This window comes from Amphiura filiformis, chromosome 18 (genome assembly GCF_039555335.1).
Source record: "Amphiura filiformis chromosome 18, Afil_fr2py, whole genome shotgun sequence".
Lineage (NCBI taxonomy): Eukaryota > Metazoa > Echinodermata > Ophiuroidea > Amphilepidida > Amphiuridae > Amphiura > Amphiura filiformis.
The window spans coordinates 18672840-18697212 of NC_092645.1; the positions used below are offsets into that span (position 1 = coordinate 18672840).

The 24373-nt window shown below is 34.9% G+C and overlaps 1 protein-coding gene across 1 annotated transcript in view; it reads right to left on the reverse strand.

The window, feature by feature from the left end:
- LOC140139955 (uncharacterized) overlaps positions 1–24373 on the reverse strand; it is a 56768-nt gene that overhangs the window by 21184 nt on the left and 11211 nt on the right. Inside the window, exon 2 of the mRNA XM_072161741.1 lies at positions 7517–7611. Within this exon, the coding sequence (XP_072017842.1) occupies positions 7517–7611 (95 nt within the window). The remainder of the gene's footprint in view (positions 1–7516; positions 7612–24373) is intronic.

Below are 24373 nucleotides of genomic sequence, written 5' to 3' on the forward strand. Positions count from 1 at the left end.
TGACGGACGTTTCAATTATAAATAATAAGTATAGAGATCAGTCAAACGCAAGGAAAGGCATAGATATCGGATTAGGTGATTTTATCTCCTACTATATCAAAAGTCTCCTACCATATCATGTACAGTGTACTGTATCCCTATAACTCATTCGCAGTTGCTTAAATTTGGCTTAAAAGCATCTGCATAGAAAAGTATTCAACAAATTTGAGACCAACATTGCTCCTAGAGCACAGTAAGCTACAATATGCAATTTACTTCCTTAAACGTTCAATATAACTACGGTGCAATATAATTATAATATTTTTGTTATAAAAATAATAATTGGATTTCATAAAAGCTAGCAAGGTCACAATGGGCAGTGCAAATGTGTACATTTGTGATACGGCATAACATCTGTATATACGAATCCAATTTCACACATTCCCAGTGACGTAGCGTGGGTCATTACATTGGGGGGAGGGGGTACCGACCATGATAGGGGGGCACCGGGTCTGATTGGGGCATAAGCCGTTTTTCGGCAATTTTCCTATGGGATCTTAAAAAATTTCAGATCGATTGGGGGCATGAAATGTGAAATGATGCAGCCTTGGCGGGGATTTTAAACTGCATTCCATCACCCGTGTTACACGTAGACAAAAGAATGATGAACCTTTACAACACAATACAATATAACATCGATTTTTAAGCGGGTTTAATCCACCCAAATGGACAGTCACAACATCTGTTTGGTGCGAAGAGGACCCAGTAATGGCCGAATGAATTCGGAAATTTGCTTCCATATAAAAATTCCTCTAAAATGAATATCCAGCGGGAAATTGTAATGGGCGGATATAATAGACATCTGCATGTCATTTTGCCAGCCATCTGCATCGCAACGCAATGAAATCGTTATTGTTGTAGCATACTGTATCAAACTTTTTAAAGTAAAAACATAAAGAATTACAATTAATTCGACATGAATCCGATTAGCAACGATTCATTCTAAATAGGGTGACAGTTTCAGCTTTGGATTTGAATTTGAAATTCATTCAATCTGTATGGTAATCCAAAATTTAGATTGCTCACTCCGTCATCGATTCTTATGCAAGTTTTAGCTAATTCTTTTGAAGTGTACTACGCCGGTCTATTTACAGGTATGGCAATTTAGCAACCAAGTGACGTTTTTGAATTGTATATTACAGTCCCTTTGTAAGGACGCAAAGAAGTGTGTTTTGATGTATAAGCTAACTTTATCTATTATGCCTGCGACAGTTTGTTTCTGAAACCGTGTGAAATACCCATGCAATCCATTACTTACACTTGGTATTACGATCCAATTTCAGCACTTGTGTTCTATATGTAATTAGCACTTATTGAAAACAAAGTCGGGTCAGACATCATAAGGTGATAAAAATCATAGTTGCGTACATTACTTAGTTTTTCAGCAATACGCATGTAACCGGTAACACGTAAAGTCATCACGCATGCAATTTTTGTCATACCATTGCTTCATACGGTGTGTATGTAAACTCCCCGGTAAACTCCTCAACAACAGTTTGTAAAGTTTTATCTCAGGTTATTTGTAACATGATCATATCGTGTTGCATATCAATGGATAGCTACTTTATTCCCCTTTACAATGACACCACATTTGAAACAATCATCTTTTTTACGTCTGAGCAAACTTCTTGTGAATGTACTGGGGTCTGAAACAGAATGTGCCAAATTAATCATTATTCTGTGCAGCAAGCTGCAATCTCATGTCTTCACAATCTGGGACCTAATGCAATCCTCCAAGATGATAACGCTTGCCCCCACAGAGCCAGGGTAGTTCATGAGTTAACGACTATCTACGAATATGAGAGTAGAGAGAATGGAATGGCCTGCCATCAGCCCAGACCTCAACCCAATTGAACACTTGTGGGACCAGCTTGGTCGTGCTGTGCGTGCAGGAGTAGCCAATGCAACTACATTGAACGACCTGCGAATCCTGGTTGAAGAATGGAATGCCATAACACAGCAACGCGTGACCAGGCTGGTGTGCAGCTTGAGGAGAAGGTGCCTGGATGTTGTGGCTGCATGCGAATGGTTTTTCCACCCACTATTGAGGTTAATGTCTAGTGTTGCTTGAGCACAGAGTAATGGTCAATTAGGCACATTCAGTTTGAGACAGCACTACATTCACAAGAAGCATACTCAGCCATAAAAAGGTAACTGTTTCAAATGTTGTGTAGCTATCCATTGATAGGCAACACAATATGAACATGTCTTAAATAATCTGAGATATAGATGCTTGAAAAAAACGTTCCAAACTTTTGTTGAGGAGATTATAAATAAATAAATAAATAAATTAGTTTTTAGGATTTCGTCGTAATTAAAAGATTATGCGTATCTTTTATGATTTTTGTCCCATGACCATATATTTTTATTTAACCTTTTCGAAATGCCCAACAATGACCTCAATATAATTTGAACAATAAAATATTATCACGGTTAGCAACTTTTTAGCAATGTAGATTTTAAATGACATTAAAAATTATTTACCATAGAAGCCTAAAACATTTTGGAAGAACACCATATTTAGCATTGATTTCCCATTAAATTCGAATCCTTAACCTACTTGTTTATTGTTTTAGATTTGATATCACCACGTGACATATGACAATATCATATCTCAGAAAATTATATGAACAAGAAAAGAATTTATATCACACATGGTGCACCTTAAAGGATGTCTCCGGCAATCACAACATAAAAACGAATTAAACATCCGTCTTTCAACAAACGACATTCAAAATTCCCGGGCGCCGAAATTGTCGAGTGCAATGACGTCCCAGTAATGCAACTCTGACGGCAATTGAGCAAACATAACCATTACGTCGTTGCACTTAGAAAATTTCGGCGCGGGAATTATAAAATGACGTGTTCGGGTCTCAGAGCAAACTGACATATGAAAAGTTTGAGAGAGAAAAAAAATCAGGATTTTGCACTACCTGAGTTCACAGTCGGTACACGGGCAATCTCATCTTAAGTCCCCATGATAACTCTCTCATTATCTATGCCCGTGCAACGGGGCATAGATATTGTATTTGTTGTGTTTAGTCTTCGACTTCTCCTTCTTCTTCTCACGCTTCCTTTGCACTCCTCTAGCTCAAGAACCAAAGTAGCCTCGAGGTCCATACTTGGTACAATGATGGCCCATGACCCCTAAAAATTTCCTATGGTACCACCGACCCCAGAGGTCAAAGGTCATGGGCTACAGGGGGCAAAGTGTGTAAAATTTGAAACATCTCTAGCTCAAGAACTATAGCGCCCTCAGGGTTTATACTTAGTATAATGATGACTCAAGACCTCTAAAAGTAACCTATGGTAGCCACGACCCCAGATGTCAAAGGTCACAGGCTACAGGGGGCAATATGTGTAAATTTTTAAAACCATTTTAGCTCAAGAACTATAGCGCCCTCAGGGTTCATGCTTGGTACAATGATGGCCCATGACCCTTAGATATTTCCTGTAGTAACATCGACCCCACAGGTCAAAGGTCATGGGCTACAGTTAGCAATATGTGTAAAATTTCAAACAGCTCTAGCTCAAGAACTACAGCACCCTCAGGGTTCATACTTGGTACAATGATGACCCATGGCCCTTGATGTATTCTATCTTAGCCGCATCCCCAGAGGTCAAAGTCTAAAGGCTTTAAAAAGCAAAATAGGTACGACTTATTAACACAGTGTAGCGCAATAGGTAGTATTTTGTTAGCTACCTGTGTTTGCAATGATAAAGGTCTGAATCGTACGTCAAGGAAATTGATCACTTAACAAAAACTCCCTTAAAAGGGAATGTGTAGGCATTTTGATTTTGGTTTCTTGGACCACCTCAAAAGGTTGTCATGATGGGACAAGGGGTGTGGTTGGTTAAGGGGTGGGGTATTAGAGAGAGAGTGTGGTCCAGTCTTGTGGTGTTTGAGAGAGAGTGAGGGTCTGATGGGGTATAAGAGAGAGTGAAGGCTTGGTAGGATATTAGAGAGAGTGTGGGCCAGTCTGGTGGTGGTTTAGAGCGAGTGAGTGTCTGGTGGAGCATAAGAGAGAGTGAGGGTCTGGTGGGGTATTAGAGAGAGTGTGGTCCAGGCTGGTGGTGTTTTAGAGAGATTGATGGTCTGATTGGGTATAAGAGAGAGTGAAGGCTTGGTAAGGTATTAGAGAGAGTGTGTGGACCAGTCTCGTGGTGTTTTAGAGAGAGTGAGTGTATAGTGGAGTTTAAGAGAGAGTGAAGGCTTGGTGGGGTATTAGAGAGAGTGTGGTCCAGTCTGGTGGTGTTTTAGAGAGAGTGATGGTCTGGTGGAGTATAAGAGAGAGTGAGGGTCTGGTGGGGTATTAGAGAGTGTGTGGTCCAGTCTGGTGGTGTTTTAGAGAGAGTGATGGTCTGATGGGGTATAAAAGAAAGTGAATGCTTGGTAGGGTATTAGAGAGAGTGTGGGCCAGTCCAGTTTTATGAGCATTACATGTATATCAAATGAAAGCTTAAAACAAATGTTTTCACATGGTGCTCACCCAGTTTTCGTTTGTGAATAGGGGAAGGGGGTTAGGTGTGGTCACGGGCATAGATATTCGTGTTTGGTAAAACACATTACTGTGGCATCTAGTCTCTTATTGTGTCTCAGCGGCCAATTATAATATTAAATAATGAAGAAGGAGGCGGTCTATATGCTTTACCCCATCAGGGCGTAAGACAATGCGAGACAAATTAATATATTCATATGTCAGTTTCGTCTGTACATTTACATATTTGTGCCCCCCCCCCCTTAAGAAAATTGAACCTGGCTACGCCACGCCTTACCTTAAGGGATCTAGAATGAGCGTTTATGGCGTTTCGACAGTATTTTTTGTGGGACATGAGAGCACCTCAGACGTATCGAATTGCATTCTAAATACGAAGCATGTTTTTCTGATATCAAATAATTTTCATTTTTGAAATTCACGATATAATACAAATTTTATGACAAATTATTAAAATTTGATATTTTTCAAATTTTGATATATAACAGTCCTGAAATAAATTTTATAAATCTAATGATATATTCTTAAAGTGTATGTAGCTGGAAGGAAAAGCCGACGATCAATTGAAAATTTTGACCTTTCATATTGAAGATATGGATTTTTTCCCAAAAAGACCTATTTTTTGTTGGTGTTTTGGGAAAAAAATCCATATCTTCAATACGAAAGGTCAAAATTTTCAATTGATCGTCGGCTTTTCATCCCACCTACATACTTTAAGTATAAATCATCAGATTTATAAAGTTTACTTCAAGTACTGTTAAATATCAAAAATATCAATTTTAATGATTTGCCATAAAATGTATTACATTGCGAATTTCAAAAATCAAAATTATTTGATATCAGAAGGACATTCTTCGTATTCAGAATGCAATTCGATATGTCTGATGTGCTCTAATGTCCCACAATAAATACTGTCCAAACGTTCATACCCCTTCCCTTAAAGCCTTAATGTACGATCTTTTTAAATTTGTAGATTTTTCTTTTTTTCTTCCATAAATGATAATATGCAATCATTATGAAAGTTACCAATACATTTGTACGCGAAAAACATTGGAAATTTGCAAAGAAACAACATCATAAACTTCACCTCTAGGCCTATTACTCGAAATATCTCGCACTTTTTGGGTTACGACGGCGAGTGCGGCCTCTGAGTTAGTCTCCTACGCAGCCAGTTTGGTTATGCTCCGTCCACATGTGTGGAGGGAGCGTAACCAAACTGGCTTCGTAGGAGATTAAGATTGGCGATCGTTCCGACATTATTATCATAATCTGAAAAAATTATGATAATATGTCGGACCAACAGAAAATCATCCCGTTCTGCTACAAATAGGTCGAATTTGACAGTTTGCTCATAGATGTAAGTTGGAACATGTGTAAGTATTACAGATATGCCAAAAAATCGGTTTTGAAAAAAATTAAGTTATATTCTGAAAAAAGATGGTTTTTTAAAGTAGTCTCATAGTCATATTAAAGTACTTAACAGTACTTTAATATGAGACTATTAGCAACAAAATTGAACGTGGTGTTTTCAACTTCCTTCAATACGAATCGTTCAAGTTTTTTAAGGGATCTGGAATGAGCGTTTTGAGTGTTTCGACAGTATTTTGTGGGACATGAGAGCACATCAGACATATCGAATTGCATTCTGAATACGAAGAATGTCGTTCTGATATCAAATAATTTTCTTTTTTTGAAATTCACAATATAATACACATTTTACAACAAATTATTACAATTTGATATTTTTCACATTTTTGATATATAACATTCCTCGAAGTAATTTTTTATAAATCTAATGAAATATTCTTAAAGTGTATGTAGCTGGGAGGAAATTGAAAATTTTGACCTTTCATATTGAAGTTATGGATTTTTTTCCCAAAAGACCTAATTTTATTTGGTGTTTTGGGAGAAAAATCCATATCTTCAATACGAAAGGTCAGAATTTTCAATTGATCGTCGGCTTTTCATCCCACCTACATACACTTTAAGTATAAATCATCAGATTTATAAAGTTTACTTCGAGTACTGTTAAATATCAAAAATATCAATTTTTTAATGATTTGCCATAAAATGTGTATTACATTGCGAATTTCAAAAAATCAAAATTATTTGATATCAGAAGGACATTCTTCGTAATCAGAATGCAATTCGATATGTCTGATGTGCTCTAATGTCCCACAATAAATACTGTCCAAACGTTCATACCCCACCCCTTAAGCATCTCTTGAAAAACACGGTGATTATTTCCGGAACATAACCGTGTGATACTGGTCGTCGTAATTAATACTCAGAGGAAACTTAACAAAACTAAAGCCCTTTACAAATTGTAAAAGATGTCTACTCCATTCTTATTAATATAATACAAATCATATATTAGACATTAACAATGATTAATGGTTTTGCAAATATTCATAGGAATAAGATGACCACGTTTAGGCATTGATGTTCTGAAAATGATGTGTACACATTAAATCCAATAATGTGATCTTGCGCCTTCTCTTATCCCGACGATAAAGCTAGTTTTTCACGTTTATTATTGCCTCGAGGTATATCTTTTATCTAAAATCATTTTACTAGTATTGTTAGCATGGCTAAATTTTATAAACGACAAATTATGTCTTTCTAGTACTAAAAATGACAAGTGAAAAATTGTATTGAAAAAGTGATTGTCCTCGCAGACCCATAACTTCCTCAACACTAATATTTCGTGTTGAAACAAGACAAATAGGAAATTGATCGACTCCTGACTTCCGATTTCGGTTGAAACAGTCAAATTCGGAAACTATGCGTACAAAAATGACGGCAATTCACAAATGTTGGCACTAAACTATTTTGGTGAAACAGAATTCTGAACTGTTTTAATAATTGACCAATTATTTGACCATTTAGGCATACTACAGATTATCTCTCGTATTAAATAAAAAAATTGAAATGACTACAACAAACAAACACACAAATGGCGGGAAATAAGACACACTTACTGAATTATGGCACGCGATGTATCTTCTCATGTCACTCTTGTTTCTGACCCTGAGGTTACATAATGCACATACTTTGCCACCAGGTGTTTTGCACGCTGAAACAAACAAACAAAGAAAATAATTTGTTGTCAGTAACATTAAGGAATTAAAAAAAATACTTTGACCCAATACAAATATAATTGTTTTGATTGTTTGTCAACAAGAAGATTTTTTTACAGATTGTTTGCTTAAAAATATTCCCGAGATAATCAGGTTTATCAAATGACTTTAGACGTGCAAGTCTTACAATCATGGCGACAGTTTCGAGTCAGAATATGCCCAGCAACGGTGCATTTCTCAACTAATGGGACTCGAAAGTTGCAATTTTCAATTTGATCTGAAAGATCAGAACGTAAAGGTGTTTGTAGACGTGATCAAACTGAAATAGTAAAATCCAAAAGATACTAAAAATGCTCTTCAAATATTTTTCTTAATCGAGTTACTAATGATTGAACCATGATGATTTTATGACTTAATTATTTCGCGAATATCAATGGAAATGGAATGATAGAATAGCCGGTAGATATTTATATCACAGAAATGTTGTTGAGCTCTATAATTTACTATTTATCACCAAATTGTATTTGAATGTTGTATTGGTCGAAGTGTTCGATCGTGTACGTTATAGTCATTTGTGTTGAACCATTACGTATACGTAACAGTTAAATTTAGCGTTCCGCTGTAATTTTGTTGAAAGTCTTTATTCAAATAGTATAATAAAGAAGATTCATTCTTGCATCTCTGTACGTCTTTAATTTCACCATCACACACAAGATCGCTATATTATACAGATTAGCATTGTGTACTCGGACGTATGTCCATACAGATCAGTTCATTCATTCACCCATTGATCTATTCTTACGTGGCGTATGGTTACATTCGTTCAATATTTACACTTTCTAAACTGTCATTCGTAAACAGGTCAAAATATCTAGGAAACGTTCCCAATTATGTATATTAAATGCCTGAAATAAAGAAACCAGTTCGCGTCCGAGGATTCTATCAATCAAATTCCATCACAGCCTGTTATTGGTTAGTATCGTGTAACTAGGCGATACTAAGGCGGTACCTTTCCGCGTTATGCAATACTAACCAATTACCGGCTGTATGGGGTTCGATTAAAAGGATGGTGGATCGTCAGACGCAAATTTGTTTCTTTATTTTCTGACTCTTATTATAGTGGCGGATTTTTCTCTGTTCAGGTTACATGTATTCCCAGCAAACACAAAACGTTTTCGACATCATTCGCAAAAGGTTAGAAAAGGTTGCCAGAAAAAAAAACCTTTTAAATATCTGGTTATAAAAAGAACATAATAGGGTATAAAACGTTTTCATAACATTCAAAAACATTTGTTGATAACCTACTGTAAATATTCTAACATAATGTTGTTTAAGTGTTAACAAAACGTTTTTTTGTTTGCTGGGTAGTAACAATGTAGTTAACAAAATATTTTGTGCCTGAAAAAGGCACCATATTACCCGCGTTATCTTTGTGGTGGTGATGAGGGTTGGGTTGGGGGCTTTACGGTGTGGGTGTTATTGTGCTGAGCCCCACAAACATGTAAAAGACTTGGACCACAAAAAAACAAAGAACAGACTGCGTCATATGCACATAAAACCTACAATTTCTAAAAGATTATCGCTAAATGACGTCACTCCTCCAAAATACTGCACACAATTGAGTACTGAATGCCACAAAAAGTCGAGAATAGTGACGTCAGGAAGACACTGATACTTTGAATTATGGGTATTGTTTTTATCCAATAATGGTCAGTTAGGGCGACTACTGAATTCATTTTGTTTTTCAGCAATCGAAAGCTGATTACGAGTATAATAATGCTTACTTAGATTAAAAGATTTTTAAAGTAATCTTGTTTTTATCGTGTCTATCGAGTAATTGATATGATTTTGGTTTGTGTAAACAAATAACATCATAATATATATGAATAGAGTGCAGTGATACAATTTTGTTTCAACAAATGTCCGAGAATACAATCTTGAGATTTGGTTGTGTGATCAGTTAAACATAACGGTTATGAATTCAGTTAATAACTTTGCATCAGTTATACGCCCCTCGGGATATTCCTCAGTTCCAAAGGCAAAATGTTTAGATTTTTCACAATGCCCTCTAAAAAACTGATGCGCAGTTATTAACCTATAATTAGTTTACCATTATTACTGCAAATGATGACTCGAACTAAATTAGTCCGATGTTTTCTGTACTCAATCATAGTAATTATTTACCATGAAACACAAGTCCCTTGTGGAAAATCCAACCCTTTAGGCCACGCAAAGATGAATTGGTACAATTGTAATTATACATGCAATGTCAATAACTGAAAATGTAAAATTTGGATTTTAACAAAATTCTCCTTTGCTCAGGTAGACCCTTCATATTGGCTGCTAGTGTAAAGTGTAACGCATATTTGCAGCTGTAATCAGTTCTCAACTCCCTTCCTAATCAATCAAATTATACAATTTAGAAAAGAAAAACCCTTGGTATATTAGAATAAATTCATTCTCTCTGAAGAGACAACATAATTTCTTGGGGATGTGTAGGATGAAGGTGTATTCACAGTCAGGAATATATACGAGATGGGAGTTGGCCTGCAACAGTGGAGCTGGTGGTGGATGTGTTTCAAGGGTTATGCCTTTGACCTTTATGACCCTTGGCCAATATAATCTCGTTTGTTCCACTCGGTGTTACACTCCACCCAGATGTATAATTATTCCTCTGGATACTACTGATCATCTAACAGCATTTCTGATTGGTTGATAACTTGAAATACTCATTTCAATTGCCAATAATATGGCTAGGCTTCAAACTATTTATGGTCAAACTTGTATTTGCAGATGATCTTATTAATACCCTCCTTGATTGGTTCAAAGTTGGACACAAAATTCATTTTGGTCAATCGGCATGTAGTTCTCATGGTGCTGGCAGCCATGTGCTGTGATATATCCTGTTAGAAGCGGAATAAATAGAGCCGTCAACAACAAACACTCTAAATTACAACGTATAGGACTAGATACCGGCACACATACAAAAACATGATCATGAAACGTATGAATATAACATATTGAAGCTTAAATGGTCAAATATGGTTTACATTGGAATACAATTCGTGCGAAATGGGCCTAAATTTAATATTAAAAAAAAACCTGAATAGTCAAATATGAGATAAATGTGATGCGATCAAGCAAAATCAGTCGGAACTCAGAAATATTGATTTTGAGATATAGCCAAACAAAGGAAATATTTCCTTTCGTTTCCTTTTGTTTTGTAAGCTCTTTAATTGCTCATATCTTTGGAACTGTATGTTCAATTTCAATGGGGCTTTCTGCATGATCCAGCTTTGTAAATGCTTTTTACTGTCCTGTAAGAAACTGAAATTTATTATGTCCGAGTTCCGACTGATTTTGCTTGATCGCATCACAAATATCTTCAATATCACATGCACACATGCGGTTATTTTTTTCTCCTTTTCTCCAATTTCTCTTCTCTTTTTTGTTTTAAAAGGCCTGTATACGCTATTGAGATACAGGGTGTCCCAAAAAAGGAGGCCCCTCATTGCTCCCTCTGTTTCTCCTATTTTTGAAAAGTTGATCAAATATATTTTGGTATGTAAAGAAACCTTGAGTCGTTAGCTTTAATAAACCAAAACAATAATATCAATCGGCTCACAACTTTTGAAGATATGCTCTTTTAAAGAAATGTACCCGTTTTTCACTCTGTCCACGGAGAAGGTCTGGCTACTTCAAAGATATCAAAAAGGAGTACACATACCATGCATGAATGATAACTTTATAAAATAACTTTATTTATGGAATGGGCTTTACCGGTGGGTTTATGGGCAATGGATTTTGTTAATAGTGTCATTAATTTGTGGGTAAAATGGATGTCGAATGGGACTTCTTTTGCTTTACTTGCAATTACTTATTTTTTCTTGGTTATTTATGCCTTTTTGTTTTATTATGTTTCTTACTTTCTTACTTTGTTGTTTCTTGCTTTCTTTTTTTATTTACAACATAAGTCATTTCTCTTTTAAGGATAAAAAGTAGCCATAAAAGGCTGTTTGGTTTGTATTTGGTTCTTCTGAAGTGAGTTTACTGTGCTGCTCTGCCCTCTACCTGGTTGCCTCCTTGGCGAATACAGGTTTCAGCCCTGGTCCTTATTGCACCAATTGCGTTGCGTACCATCCTTATGCACCGGATACTTGCGAAAGCATTCAGTAATACGTTTGCGAAGATCTTTAATTTTGCCACAAAGTAAAAAAATCAAGTGGTGTGACGTCTGATGATCGTACAGGCCATTCCACAGCATGAGCCATCCCAACCGCTCCTTTTGCTATCCGTGGACAGAGTGAAAAACGGGTACTTTTATTTAAAAGAGCATATCTTCAAAAGTTGTGAGCCGATTGAAATAATTGTTTTGGTTTATTAAAGCTAACGATTAAAGATTTCTTTACATACCAAAATATATTTTATCAACTTTTCAGAAATAGGAGAAAAAGAGGGCGCAATGAGGGGCCTCTTTTTTTTGGGACACCCTGTATGTGGCAGGATTGTGTTTAAAGAAAACCATAAATACTTTTGTTGATGTTAAAAGTCTATTCCTATAGATAATGCCATTATTTAACTATAAGATAACATTTTAAGCATCCGGAAACCCTTTTTGCTCATGTAAGCGGACAAAATTGACATGACCATCTTACACGTGGATGAAATAGCCTTGGTAGCCCGTCCAATCTCGAGGGTAGGGGTGGTTTTATTGATACACGGGTACATTTTTGTTCAGTTTTGTAGGATATTTTAATATATATAATGGGCATGAAAAATACAGTGTTAAAATTGGTGTTAACTATCATTTCTAGTGATATCTACTGCAAAATCACCCAAGAGATTTCTTATGCGTTTTGGCTAATTTTGACTAAAATCGAATATCGAAGCTAGTTTTGAGTTTTTGGTCGATTGTAACCTAAATGTAGGGAAGTTTGGACTTGTTTGGTATTAGTATTAGTAGCGAGAATCCAGAGAGGAATACAACTATGTTGTTAGACGCGTTACAAATCCTGCCTCAATTAGATGTGGGTTAAAAGCCAAAGAAATATACATGGCTGTGTATCTATAAAATTTTGATGTATTTTTTAAATAACATTGCCTTACGCTTTTATCGTATATTTACAAGCATATTATGCAACAAAGGCAATTTATATCGTCAGATTATCAAAACTGACTCCTTTTGGTATGAACGCTGCTTTATGATAGCACTCTGGAAAAAATTATCTTAACGGAAAATAGCTATCTAAGATAATAATTGTAGTGAATACATTAACATTTTCTATGTGTTGTAGAAGTTTGTTTTACATAGCTTTTTAGAACCAATCACATTAAAGTGTTAAGGGCTCTGGTATGAACGTTTGGACAGTATTTTTGTGGGACATGAGATCAGACATATCGAATTGAATTCTGAATAAGAGGAATGTCCTTCTGATATCAAATAATTTAGATTTTTTAATTCGCGATATAATACAAATTTTATGACAAATTATTAAAATTTGATATTTTTACAATTTTTGATATTTAACAATCCTCGAAGAAAATATTCTACATCTAATAACATATACTTAAAGTAGTATGTAGCTGCGATGACAAGCCGACGAGCAAATAAAAAAAATTTACCTTTTGTATTGAAGATATGGATTCCCCCCCCCCCAATCTTCAATACAAAAGGTCCAAATTTTCATTTGATCATCGGCTTTTCATCCCAGCTACATACATTTATAGTACATATAATTAAGATTTAATCGAATCAGTAATCGAAGTAAAGTTTATAATTAAGATTTATAAACTTTACTTCGATTACTGTTAAATCTTTCTTTAATACGAAAGGTCAACATTTTCATTCGATCATCGGCTTTTCATCCCAGCTACATACACTTAGCATTAGATTTAGAAAGTTTACTTCGAGGACTGTTAAATATAAAAACATCAATTTTTTAACCATTTGCCATAAAATGTGTATTATATCGCGAATTTCAAAAAATAAAAATTATTTGATATCAGATGGACATTTTTTGTATTCAGAATGCAATTTGATATGCCTGATGTGCTCTAATGTCCCACAAAAAACTGTTACTGTCTAAACGCTCATACCACACCCCTTAATGAATTGCTTTAAATCTGCATCGGTTATATTTGAACACGAAATATACAACCAAAACCTGACTGTGTTTTTTACGATATGCATAATTTTATTAACTCAATCAGTGTATCTCCACACTAATTCGAAGCTGTATTCAACTGGGAAATTAAAGTTAAAATTCACTTTTATTTTATATTACAATTTCGTGTGTATTTTAACCCCAAATTCCCCATATTTGTTATAAAAATGGTCTTCTCTTGGGGAATCAGTTAATTTTGTAACATATCAAACACGCACACATATCAAAAAACACCATAAATACAATAAAATATAGTTTTATAGTATATATGGGTAATTTTCTAATAGAAATTAAAGTTGCTGAACATGATAAGTAAAGCCAGAAATTTTAGATCAACTTATGTGCATTTCTGATAAAGGTACAGGTTTATTTTCCTAATAATGTCGAGTGGTGTTTTCTCGAGCCACAACAGCACGCCATATCCTCATGTTGTGTCCTTCATAATTAATGTTGTGTCCTTCATAATTAATCATACAGTTTGATCAGCTTTTAATCGGCGGGCCTTATAACATCGTGGATTAATATCAATATATTTTCTTTTGAGAATTCTCCTTTGGCAACTCATCAGAAGTATCACAAATTATTAATTAAAGTACTATACTTTGCCTATTTTATTAAACACACACACAATATATACCAGACAGGTCAACTATATCACTCTTAATGTGGATCTACTTTTCGGCGTAGTGGTAAAAGCCAAACATTTCCCGCCGATTACGAGCTGATCAAAGTATAGATCCATTAATCCAATCCAGTGTCCTGTTTCAGCACGTTAGAGGGTCGCTCAGATGTCTACTATAAGGTTTCTACTTCCGTGATTTGGCTTTCTAGATTAGCCATAGGCTCATTTTTGCTTTTGAATGCAATTCCCAGAAAAATTGTTTACCCAAGTTGATCCGTAAGGGACACACGCTTGGGTAAAATCCACTGCATGCACTGAATGATGTCAAATTATCACGGTATCCATTATGCACCCCTCGATATGCACCTACATTTATTTCGGCAGCCGCCCTTGTTTTGAAGATAGGTAACATTCCCCGACAACTACATGTTCATCTTGCCTAATCCCATGACCATTGTGGTATAGAGACTTTTATTGATTTTTCACCCGGGTAAATTGGGTGAAAAATAAAGAAAATAATTAAATACTAATCTATGGCGCCACCGCCTAATGCATACTTAAGTACATTATTATCTACATGTATTTTAATATAATATTAAGTATTAATACAATGGGACTTTCTCAATGTTGCCGTTTAACTCGTCTTTTGTTTGAGCAAAGTTGTCAAATATACCTAATGACAAATGACTTATCCTTCTCTTTTAAGGGATGGGATATGAACGTTTGGACAGTATTTATTATGGGACATTAGAGCACATCAGACATATCGAATTGCATTCTGAATACGAAGAATGTCCTTCTGATATCAAATAATTTTGATTTTTGAAATTCGCAATGTAATACACATTTTATGGCAAATGATTAAAAATTGATATTTTGATATTTAACAGTACTCGAAGTAAACTTTATAAATCTGATGGTTTATACTTAAAGCGTATGTAGGTGGGATGAAAACCCGTCGATCAATTGAAAATTTTGACCTTTCGTATTGAAGATATGGATTTTTCCCCAAAACACCAAAAAAATATTAGGTCTTTTGGGGAAAAAATCCATATCTTAAATATGAAAGGTCAACATCTTCAATTGATCGTCGGCTTTTCCTCCCAGCTACATACACTTTAAGAATATATCATTAGATTTATAAAATTTACTTCGAGGACTGTTATATATCAAAATGTGAAAAATATCAAATTTTAATAATTTGTCATAAAATTTGTATTATATCGTGAATTTCAAAAATGAAAATTATTTGATATCAGAAAGACATTCTTCGTATTCAGAATGCAATTCGATGTGTCTGATGTGCTCTCATGTCCCACAGAAAACACTGTCGAAACGCTCAAAACGCTCATTCCAGATCCCTTAAGCTACTTATACATAATTTTATTTTTTACATTGTATCACTGAATGTGCTATCTATTGATTGATTGATTTATTTACTTGTCGGGCAAGTGCGTTATTCCACTGGGATTGGAATGGACCATCCAAAAGTGCGTTCTGTAACCACAGGGCTAAGCTCCGTGATTCCCGTGCGAAGATTCTAGAGAGAAACCCATAGGCTAACATAGTCTGGTTGAATACTTTAGAGTCACATAATCTATCAATGAGATAATGAAACTTAAATTGAGTGCAATCTCTAGAGGTTATAATTAGCGTTACAACATGCATCATTATCGTATATATTTCCTATAAATCATTTGTTGAAATGGATTCTGTCCATACTATAACACACTTTAGAATATTCAGCGAAAAAGTTGTTTACTATGTATTAAGAATCTTATCCAAAGAAATGGAGTAGTACTATTGGAAAGTAAGCTATGTAGTAAACAAAATACATGATATACCATTATTCGTTAATTTACACAAGATTGAATCATATCAAAGCAGAATCTTCACCCGGCACGTTTTCTCTCGCTTACTTTGAATGTGATAGCTATTTGTTTTTTATTTTACTGACTTTTTTTGGTTAAGCAACCTCTACGTTCTATTAAGCTTGTCAAAAGTTAATTTCCTCAATATGATAGTAACAGTGTTTCAATCCGAAACTCTCCCAACTGAACCAACACGTTAGATAAGGAAGAATTTATTTCATCATACAAGTACTAGTGCAACGCTTTGGGCTGAAGCTGGTCTTAAAAAAACCAAAGTGGCTGATTCGCCTCCAAAGATAACATTTGATGTAATTATTTGTCTTTACCATGGACTCTCATGTTTCAAGTTACAGTCATCTTCCCACAATATTGACGTTTGTTTTATGCCGTGCTGACCTTGCATATCACTAGGATACATATTTTCCTGAAAAATCTGTGACCAGTTGAAAAATGCGTGAAAAATATGTGCATGGATCACAGATTTACACGGTTATTTCAACGGATCAAGGATTTTTGGGACAGTGATTGTTTGCATGTTGCATTATAGTCACAGGTGGAATATTACAATTAATTGAAATCCATACATCCCATTTGGAAGACATGTTCTCAATCCTCCACACAGGGAGTGTGAATTTCAAATAGGATGGATGATTCCATTTGACATCTACACATTCAAACAAAGTCACTAATTTTACCAATGACTTAACTCCAATTTCGATTAAAGGAGTATTTTGTGATTATTGTGATGTTTGAGTAGATATCCACGATTAGGTCTTATTCCCAAAATGTCCGATTCCGATTTTGCATTTGCGAGTATACTTATGTATATTACATTGCTCCACAGGCCACTGTGCTGGAATTTCGTTCTGTTAACAGAACATAAATACAAAATTATTTTTACTAATCAAGCGAATGAAGCATAAGAGCAAGTTCGGGAGCAAGATACACCAACATGACGTGGGGAAACAAGTAAGCAAATAAGAAACCTGTATTTTATTTGTTTTCCTATGTCAAGTTGGTGTACCTTGCTCTTTTCTTTCCAGCTGTTCATATTCAAGGTGCCCCCTTATATCATTGATCCTTGATGTGTCATCATGTGTTCTGTGTCCCTGTCCATTGGATTCACCATTACTCACTTTTTTGAATGAAGCATACATTATGTAGCTAGAGGTGGTATAAAATCTCAACGTTTTTCAGAACTTCATCAGAAGAGTGGGGGATGAGGCTATATATCATGAAATGCCCCTTTAAAGGAGTGTTTCGTGATCCTAGCATCCTCTTTTATGACATTTTTCAGTACATATCCACGAAAAAGCCTATTCCCAAAATTTCAGTTGATTCCGATTTTGCGTTTGCGAGTTATGCATGATTATGTGTATTACACTGCTCCATAGACACGTTGTAATTTCGTTCTGGTGCACCAGAACGAAATTCAAATTTCACGATATCTTTGCAAAACGAATTAATCTGCAAGAAATATTTTGTACATAAACATTATGTAGCCAGAGGTTTCCAGTGATATAAAAATCTCAACTTTTTTTGAGAAAAGTGGGGGATGAGGCTGTGGATCACGAAATGCCCCTTTAACCTAATAATTATATTACATCTAGTGATTACAACGTGTAAAAAACTACATAGATTGTTCAAATCAATATAGGAAGTATAAGATATGTGTTATAAATCTCGCCATATGGTAATAGGTACATGTATAATGATTCAAATAACTTTGACTCGTTTTTCTAAATGTTTCTTAAAAGTAGAAGTAAAGTAAGCATACATACACAATAAATAAGTTGCGCCTTTTACCCAAAACAATACACTCGACTTAAAACTTAAATCCGCGAACGATCAGAATTACAGTTAAGCTTTTTCAGATCTTTATATGGATTTTGCTTTAATTAAGATAAAGAGCTACACTGTAATTTGTCTTGTAAAATTAATTTTCTTCAAAAGTCATGTACACTAGTCTAATTCGCCTTGTGACTGGATTAATTATCATAGCAATTGGTTTACACTATCATAAAAAAGCAAAAAAGCAAGCGATTTCTTGTTTGCTTGATGTGAAGTTATAAGTACAATTAATGAGATTATTATATTTTCTTTTGTTTCAAATTATCCACACATTACTTGTTCCTTTTAAGCTTAAATCATAGTCCCGTTGAAATTCCAAAAGTTATCATGGCTTATGTTATTTGAAATGTTTTGAAGTTTTTAAGCTTACAAAACACAAGAAATAAAGAACGAAAATAGGCTAAGAGTCTTTCAAATTAATAATAAATTTTGATCTGCTTTTGTATGCTCGCATATGGCCATCAATGTACGGTATAATAGTCATTATATACTGCACACTAAAAGTTTGCTTACATAAAAAACAAAAGCAATTTCTTGAAGACACTAAAACTAATTTACTAGTGGGTGATAACTGGAAGATATCTGCGTCTTTTGATGCTTTATTAGGTACGATGCGATTTTATTCCCCCCATGGATCTGAATGACAAAATATGAAAAGTGACGATTTGGATATTTTCTCTTTTAGGACCCGCCGTTTGTTACGGGATCATTACAGCGCTTAACAGATATGTTCATAATCTACTTCCTTCGATGGAAAAGTTAAAATTAACGTAACTTTTATCACTTTTTTATGACATTCTCGGTAGATATCCACGAAACAAAAGCTTATTCTCAAAATGCTAGTGGATTCCGATTTTGTGTTAGCGGGTTATGCATGATTATGTGTATCACACTGCTCCATAGACAATGTATTGTTATATCGTTCTAGTGTACCAGAATGAAATTCAAATTTTACGATATTTTTGCTAAACGAATACATCTGCAAGAATTTGTTTGTACATACACATTATGAAGCCAGAGGTGGCATTTTCCCGTATCATTGTGGAGTGCAATATGTGTTTGCTACATATGCATGAAAGACAATAATCAAACTGATACCCTCCTTTGTGATTATTTAACGGAATAAGTTGGTACAAACTTCACAAGTCTGTCATAAACTAACGCATGTATTTTTCTTTATTGCGATACATTTTGGTGACTGAGGTTAAGGCCACACTTATAGCCTTAACCTATGGAATAGCCCGCCATGCAAAACTACCTATAAGAATCTGATATGCTGCTCTCTGTGTTACAACATTTGAATACAATTCAACCTCCGTCTAAATCAGCTTTAAGAATGAGCTGAGGGCAAGGGATACATTACAAAAGCTTACCATATCCGCGTAAGCCGTTACCTTTCTATGCGTTGAAACACAATACTCATTTCTTTATGAGTCGTGTTTTTACTATGCTCACCTACAACAAAACGTCTCAAAACGAAGTCACCCGAAACGCTTAAATCTTATATACTTTAACACTCAGATGCCATAATTTACTTTGATGGTTGACGCTTAAGTTACGTATTCTGAAATCACTTATTCAATGTATGAAAAGAGTTTCCCTGAGAGCAAATTAGACCTACAAAAGAAATATATCGAGACAAGAGAGGCGCAAGAAGAGAATGGAAAGCCTGAGTAGAGGGAAAGTGTGAGTTATATGGACTGTGAGTGGGCAATGTTTATTAATGTCACACGGTAAACAACGTAGGTATATCTTAATTGGGTTATAGGTGTCAAACTTAAAAAGCCTGTTACTTTGGACACTGACATTTCTTTTCAATATTGCAAACAACTGAAACAAGAGAACCCTTCCATTAACTTTCATTGAGTCCTTGTTTATACGACATCGTTAAGAGATAGCGATTGGTTTTAAGCCAATGAGGTAGAGCGCTTTTTGTTGCGTTGAGAAAAACGCGCTGCCTCATTGGTTAAATACCAATCGCTCGTCGCTCAGCGATGGAGTATGTATCCAGCTTTAATCGGATTATCATGAACTTGCTTTAAATTGTAACATAAATGGCAATGCTTCATCTAAGATTTGAATACATAGCTACTGAACTTTGTGGTCATAGTGTTGAGCTTTCTTTACAAACAAAACTTACAGACGCTTGCTCCTCGTAGGCGTTTTGGTATCTATGTCGTATGGTATCACAGCCATTAATTTAAGACAAAAATGAACAAATGTACCACGTCTTACGTCATAATGACGTAATATTACTACAACCTTTCAGAATTAACTTTTTCGACAATTTCCAGATATATTTGGAAAAGACACGGGAGTTGATGCGCAGATCGTCACTGCGCACTCGAGATTGTGCATCAATATGACGTATTCTCGGTTTCAACCGCAAAGGCTTTCGGGAATTATTGAAATGGTCAATAATGAAAACATATAGTACAACATCTATAGATAAGAAATTAAGTCTCTCCACGCGGGTGTCGACTACAGACAAGTGTCAAATTTTGTTTTAAACATTCAAGAATTTCAGAAACGTAAATACCATATTTGGAATTAGCATAAAAATGCATTAAAATGAGTAAAAACAAGCCTAGTATTGGTTCAGTAGTTTTTAAGATAGCACTTGATATTTTGAGAAAATATCTCAAAGCGTGGACATTTTATGTTAAAGCCTATGACTAGCAGACATTAATATTATAGGCAACAAGACACGAGATACATTTTCACCTACACAAAACGGACAAACATACATCTACACAAATGAGCAAGCATAATTATAAGCACCCACACACACCTCCCAAAAGCCAAATAAATTGTTTGATTGACATATCATAAAAATAAAATTGGTGTAGGTAGATTTTGTTATGATTTTATTTTTGGTCAAGGAATACTAAATCTGACTTATTTTCGAATACTAAAAGACAGTGATGCACGCAGGATATATTTAACTTTTTAAATTACTTTGTTCTATTTTAGAACATATTTTATTCTTAATAATATCAAATTTGAATGACCTTTTATAATAAGTAATACTAAATGTTACTTATTTTCCAATACCAAAAGACAGTGATGCACGCATACTAACTGTTTAAAATTACTTTGTGCTATTTAAAGGAGTATTTCGTGATCCTAGAATCCTCTTTTTATGACATTTGTCAGTACATATCCACGAAAAAGCATATTCCCAAAATTTCAGTTGATTCCGATTTTGCGTTTGCGAGTTATGCATGATTATGTGTATTACACTGCTCCATAGACAATACGTTGTAATTTCGTTCTGGTGCACCAGAACGAAATTCAAATTTCACGATATCTTTGCTAAACGAATTAATCTGCAAGAAATATTTTGTACATAAACATTATGTAGCCAGAGGTTTCCAGTGATATAAAAATCTCAACTTTTTTTGAGAAATGTGGGGGATGAGGCTGTGGATCACGAAATGCCCTTTTAAGTACAAAGTGATTTTAAACTTTTCAAAATTACTTTGTTCTATTTTAGAACATATTTTATTCTTAATAATATCAAATTTGAATGACCTTTTTTCCTCTCTCTCAAAATAAATGAAAATACCCAGGGTCTGTTGTATATTCAGGGTATGTCCAATTAATCATGCTTTGTTAGGACTAAGCACCTGTTCCCTACGCTTACACACATTTGACCGTCCTTCTTTAACATTGGATGAAATAATAGTCGAGTGAACGAGGCCCAGTTTTATGAAAAGTGAACACAGATCTCCCTGCAACATCTTTTAAATATGTGGTAATTCACATTATCCTTTGCAATGTACATCTTCTTCGTTATTTCACAATAACGATGTCCGCTTTTGTTGTTGTTGTTGGTTTTGTTTGTTTGTTTGTTTGTTTGTTTGTTTGTTTTTGAATTACCGAAGTGGGCTATTAGGAAAACAATCAAAAGAACAAACAAAGAACGACTATAACCCCCCCCCCAAAAAAAAAAAACAACAACTTGTTTTTGGATTAAAACATATCATCCTGTTTTGCTAAAATAATGAAACATAGCCAAATTCTAGTCCTTTATTTAGTTCAAGGCACCATGCATAGCAGTAACATACAATACATAAAAAATGTATAGCCCTTCTCGAAAACTAGTGCATTGCATACGTTCTTGCTTATATTTAATTTTACAGCAGAATGTGAAATATCTATTTCTCTAACCTGTTTTAAGTGGAAAAAGAGAATCATATAATACCTGTATCATGATAAAAACTATTTTTATTGTTGTATAATTGATGCGTTCTTTTGATTTCACGTGGGAACTCTTGATAAACTTGATGCTATCATTGATTTACATGTACAGTCCTCTTGGTCTTCCCTAGTAAAAGTGGCACACTTGTGATTTTACCCTTTCGTTGTTAACTAAACATATCTCGAGATTAAAACAAGCAAATTAAACTGAACAAACGGTATTTGAGAGCTAACGTTGATGTAAGCATTATCTCACAATGGTATTTTCTAATTGCCGTAGTGGGCGCTTTTCACTTGCACACTTTTGTTGTTGTTTTTGAGACAGGCTGTATAGTGGAAAAGGCTGGAAAGGGCCCCATAGCCTCTAATACAACTGTGCAACAACATTCACATCGAATGCTACTTCAGCAAGTACATAAGAATAAAATACTTCTGGAGGGGGCTCTAGTTTAAAAAAATGCATAGACCTATTCCTGAGTAGTTATGAAACAAATGTGCCCAACCCACTAAGTGAGCACAGGGATGATCGTAAGACTAGCCTAGGACATTTGGTTACTTATTAAATCGTTTTAGAGACTACTCCAGTTAAAATCCATACACCCCCTACCGAAGACACGATCTTATTCTCCACGCAGGGGGTGCAGGTTTTAAATGGAGTCAACCATAGAGGTAACTCCATTTGAAATTCACACTCCTTTTGTGCAAGATTGAAGTCATGTTCTTTACAGAGGTGTATGGATTTCAACCGGAATAGCACACTACGAAGGGAAAACGTAATTTATTTCAGGGGTAGATAAAAACACCTGTAGTTATGACAAAATCATACAAACATAGCAACAACCCTATTCTAACTGTTTCAATGGTTACACGTAAGTGTAAAATCAATTTGCTTGTGTGAATCAGTTAAAATTTACACCAATATTATGTTTCAATGGTTCTTAAGATATTATATCATTAAAATCTTACTTTTGATAGGGTGTCGCAATTTACGTTAAAAGAATTGTAAAATTTGTTACATGAGTAGAAAACAATACAAATACATTACCAAGACATACCGTATATAATCATGGTTCTACTTCTACCTATTGACGATATGGCGATCTATAATTTTACTCAAATATGTCAATCATGATGAATTCCGCTGATCAATTTACAATACCGGGCGAGCACTTAACACATATGACCATACGAATATGTTCCCCTGAAAAGATCCCCTCCCTCGTTTTGGATTTCACAGCTCCGAAAGACCCCTAAATTTGACCAATATAGAGCTCCGAAAGACCTTTTATTAAGATAATTTCAGATCCAAAAGACTCCAAAGTTACTCTAACATCATATTACTGTATTTTCAGGTGATTTCAAACCACAAAGCCAAGAAATATCCTTGAGTTTGACTGTTCGCAGCTCCAAAAGTCCCCCATTTTACTAGTTCGCACCTCTAAAAGTCCCCTTTTAGCGGTACGCCATCAAACTCCCAAAGACCCACTACCTCAAAATTCCGGGAATGTTTTTTGATGCCCCTCCCCCCCCGGAAACAATGCAACTATTGGCTGAAATGATGGAATTCTCGCGTGATAAGGCCTTCAACGTAAAGAGTGTTGTACTTTTGAAGCTTTTGTACCCAGACAATAATCCTGTGTTTTGTAGAAAATGAAAATGAGATGACATCACATCTAGATATTAAGACTTTCCTTGTGAGCTATGGTTGTTTTTGGTACCGGTAATGACTGTATCTTTGTCTTGTATGATTCACTCTGTACAAAGCCCAGAATTTGATAAAAAAAATATGAAAATAAAAAAATAGTGAAAAAATATCAAAACTGCACAAAAATGTCAAGTATGCTCGAGATGTATATTGATGTTCGTCCGTATTTTCTCATAGACTTATTGAAATAAATAAAAGCTACAAATGTGTCCAACTACTAGGATCTCTAATCATACATCAATAAATTTGGGGAAAACAAGACAATAAGATCTGTCCTTGCCACGAATATTTTTATGTTTGGTTGGCCCTTAAAATACTTTAATATCTGAATTAAAGGAGCGT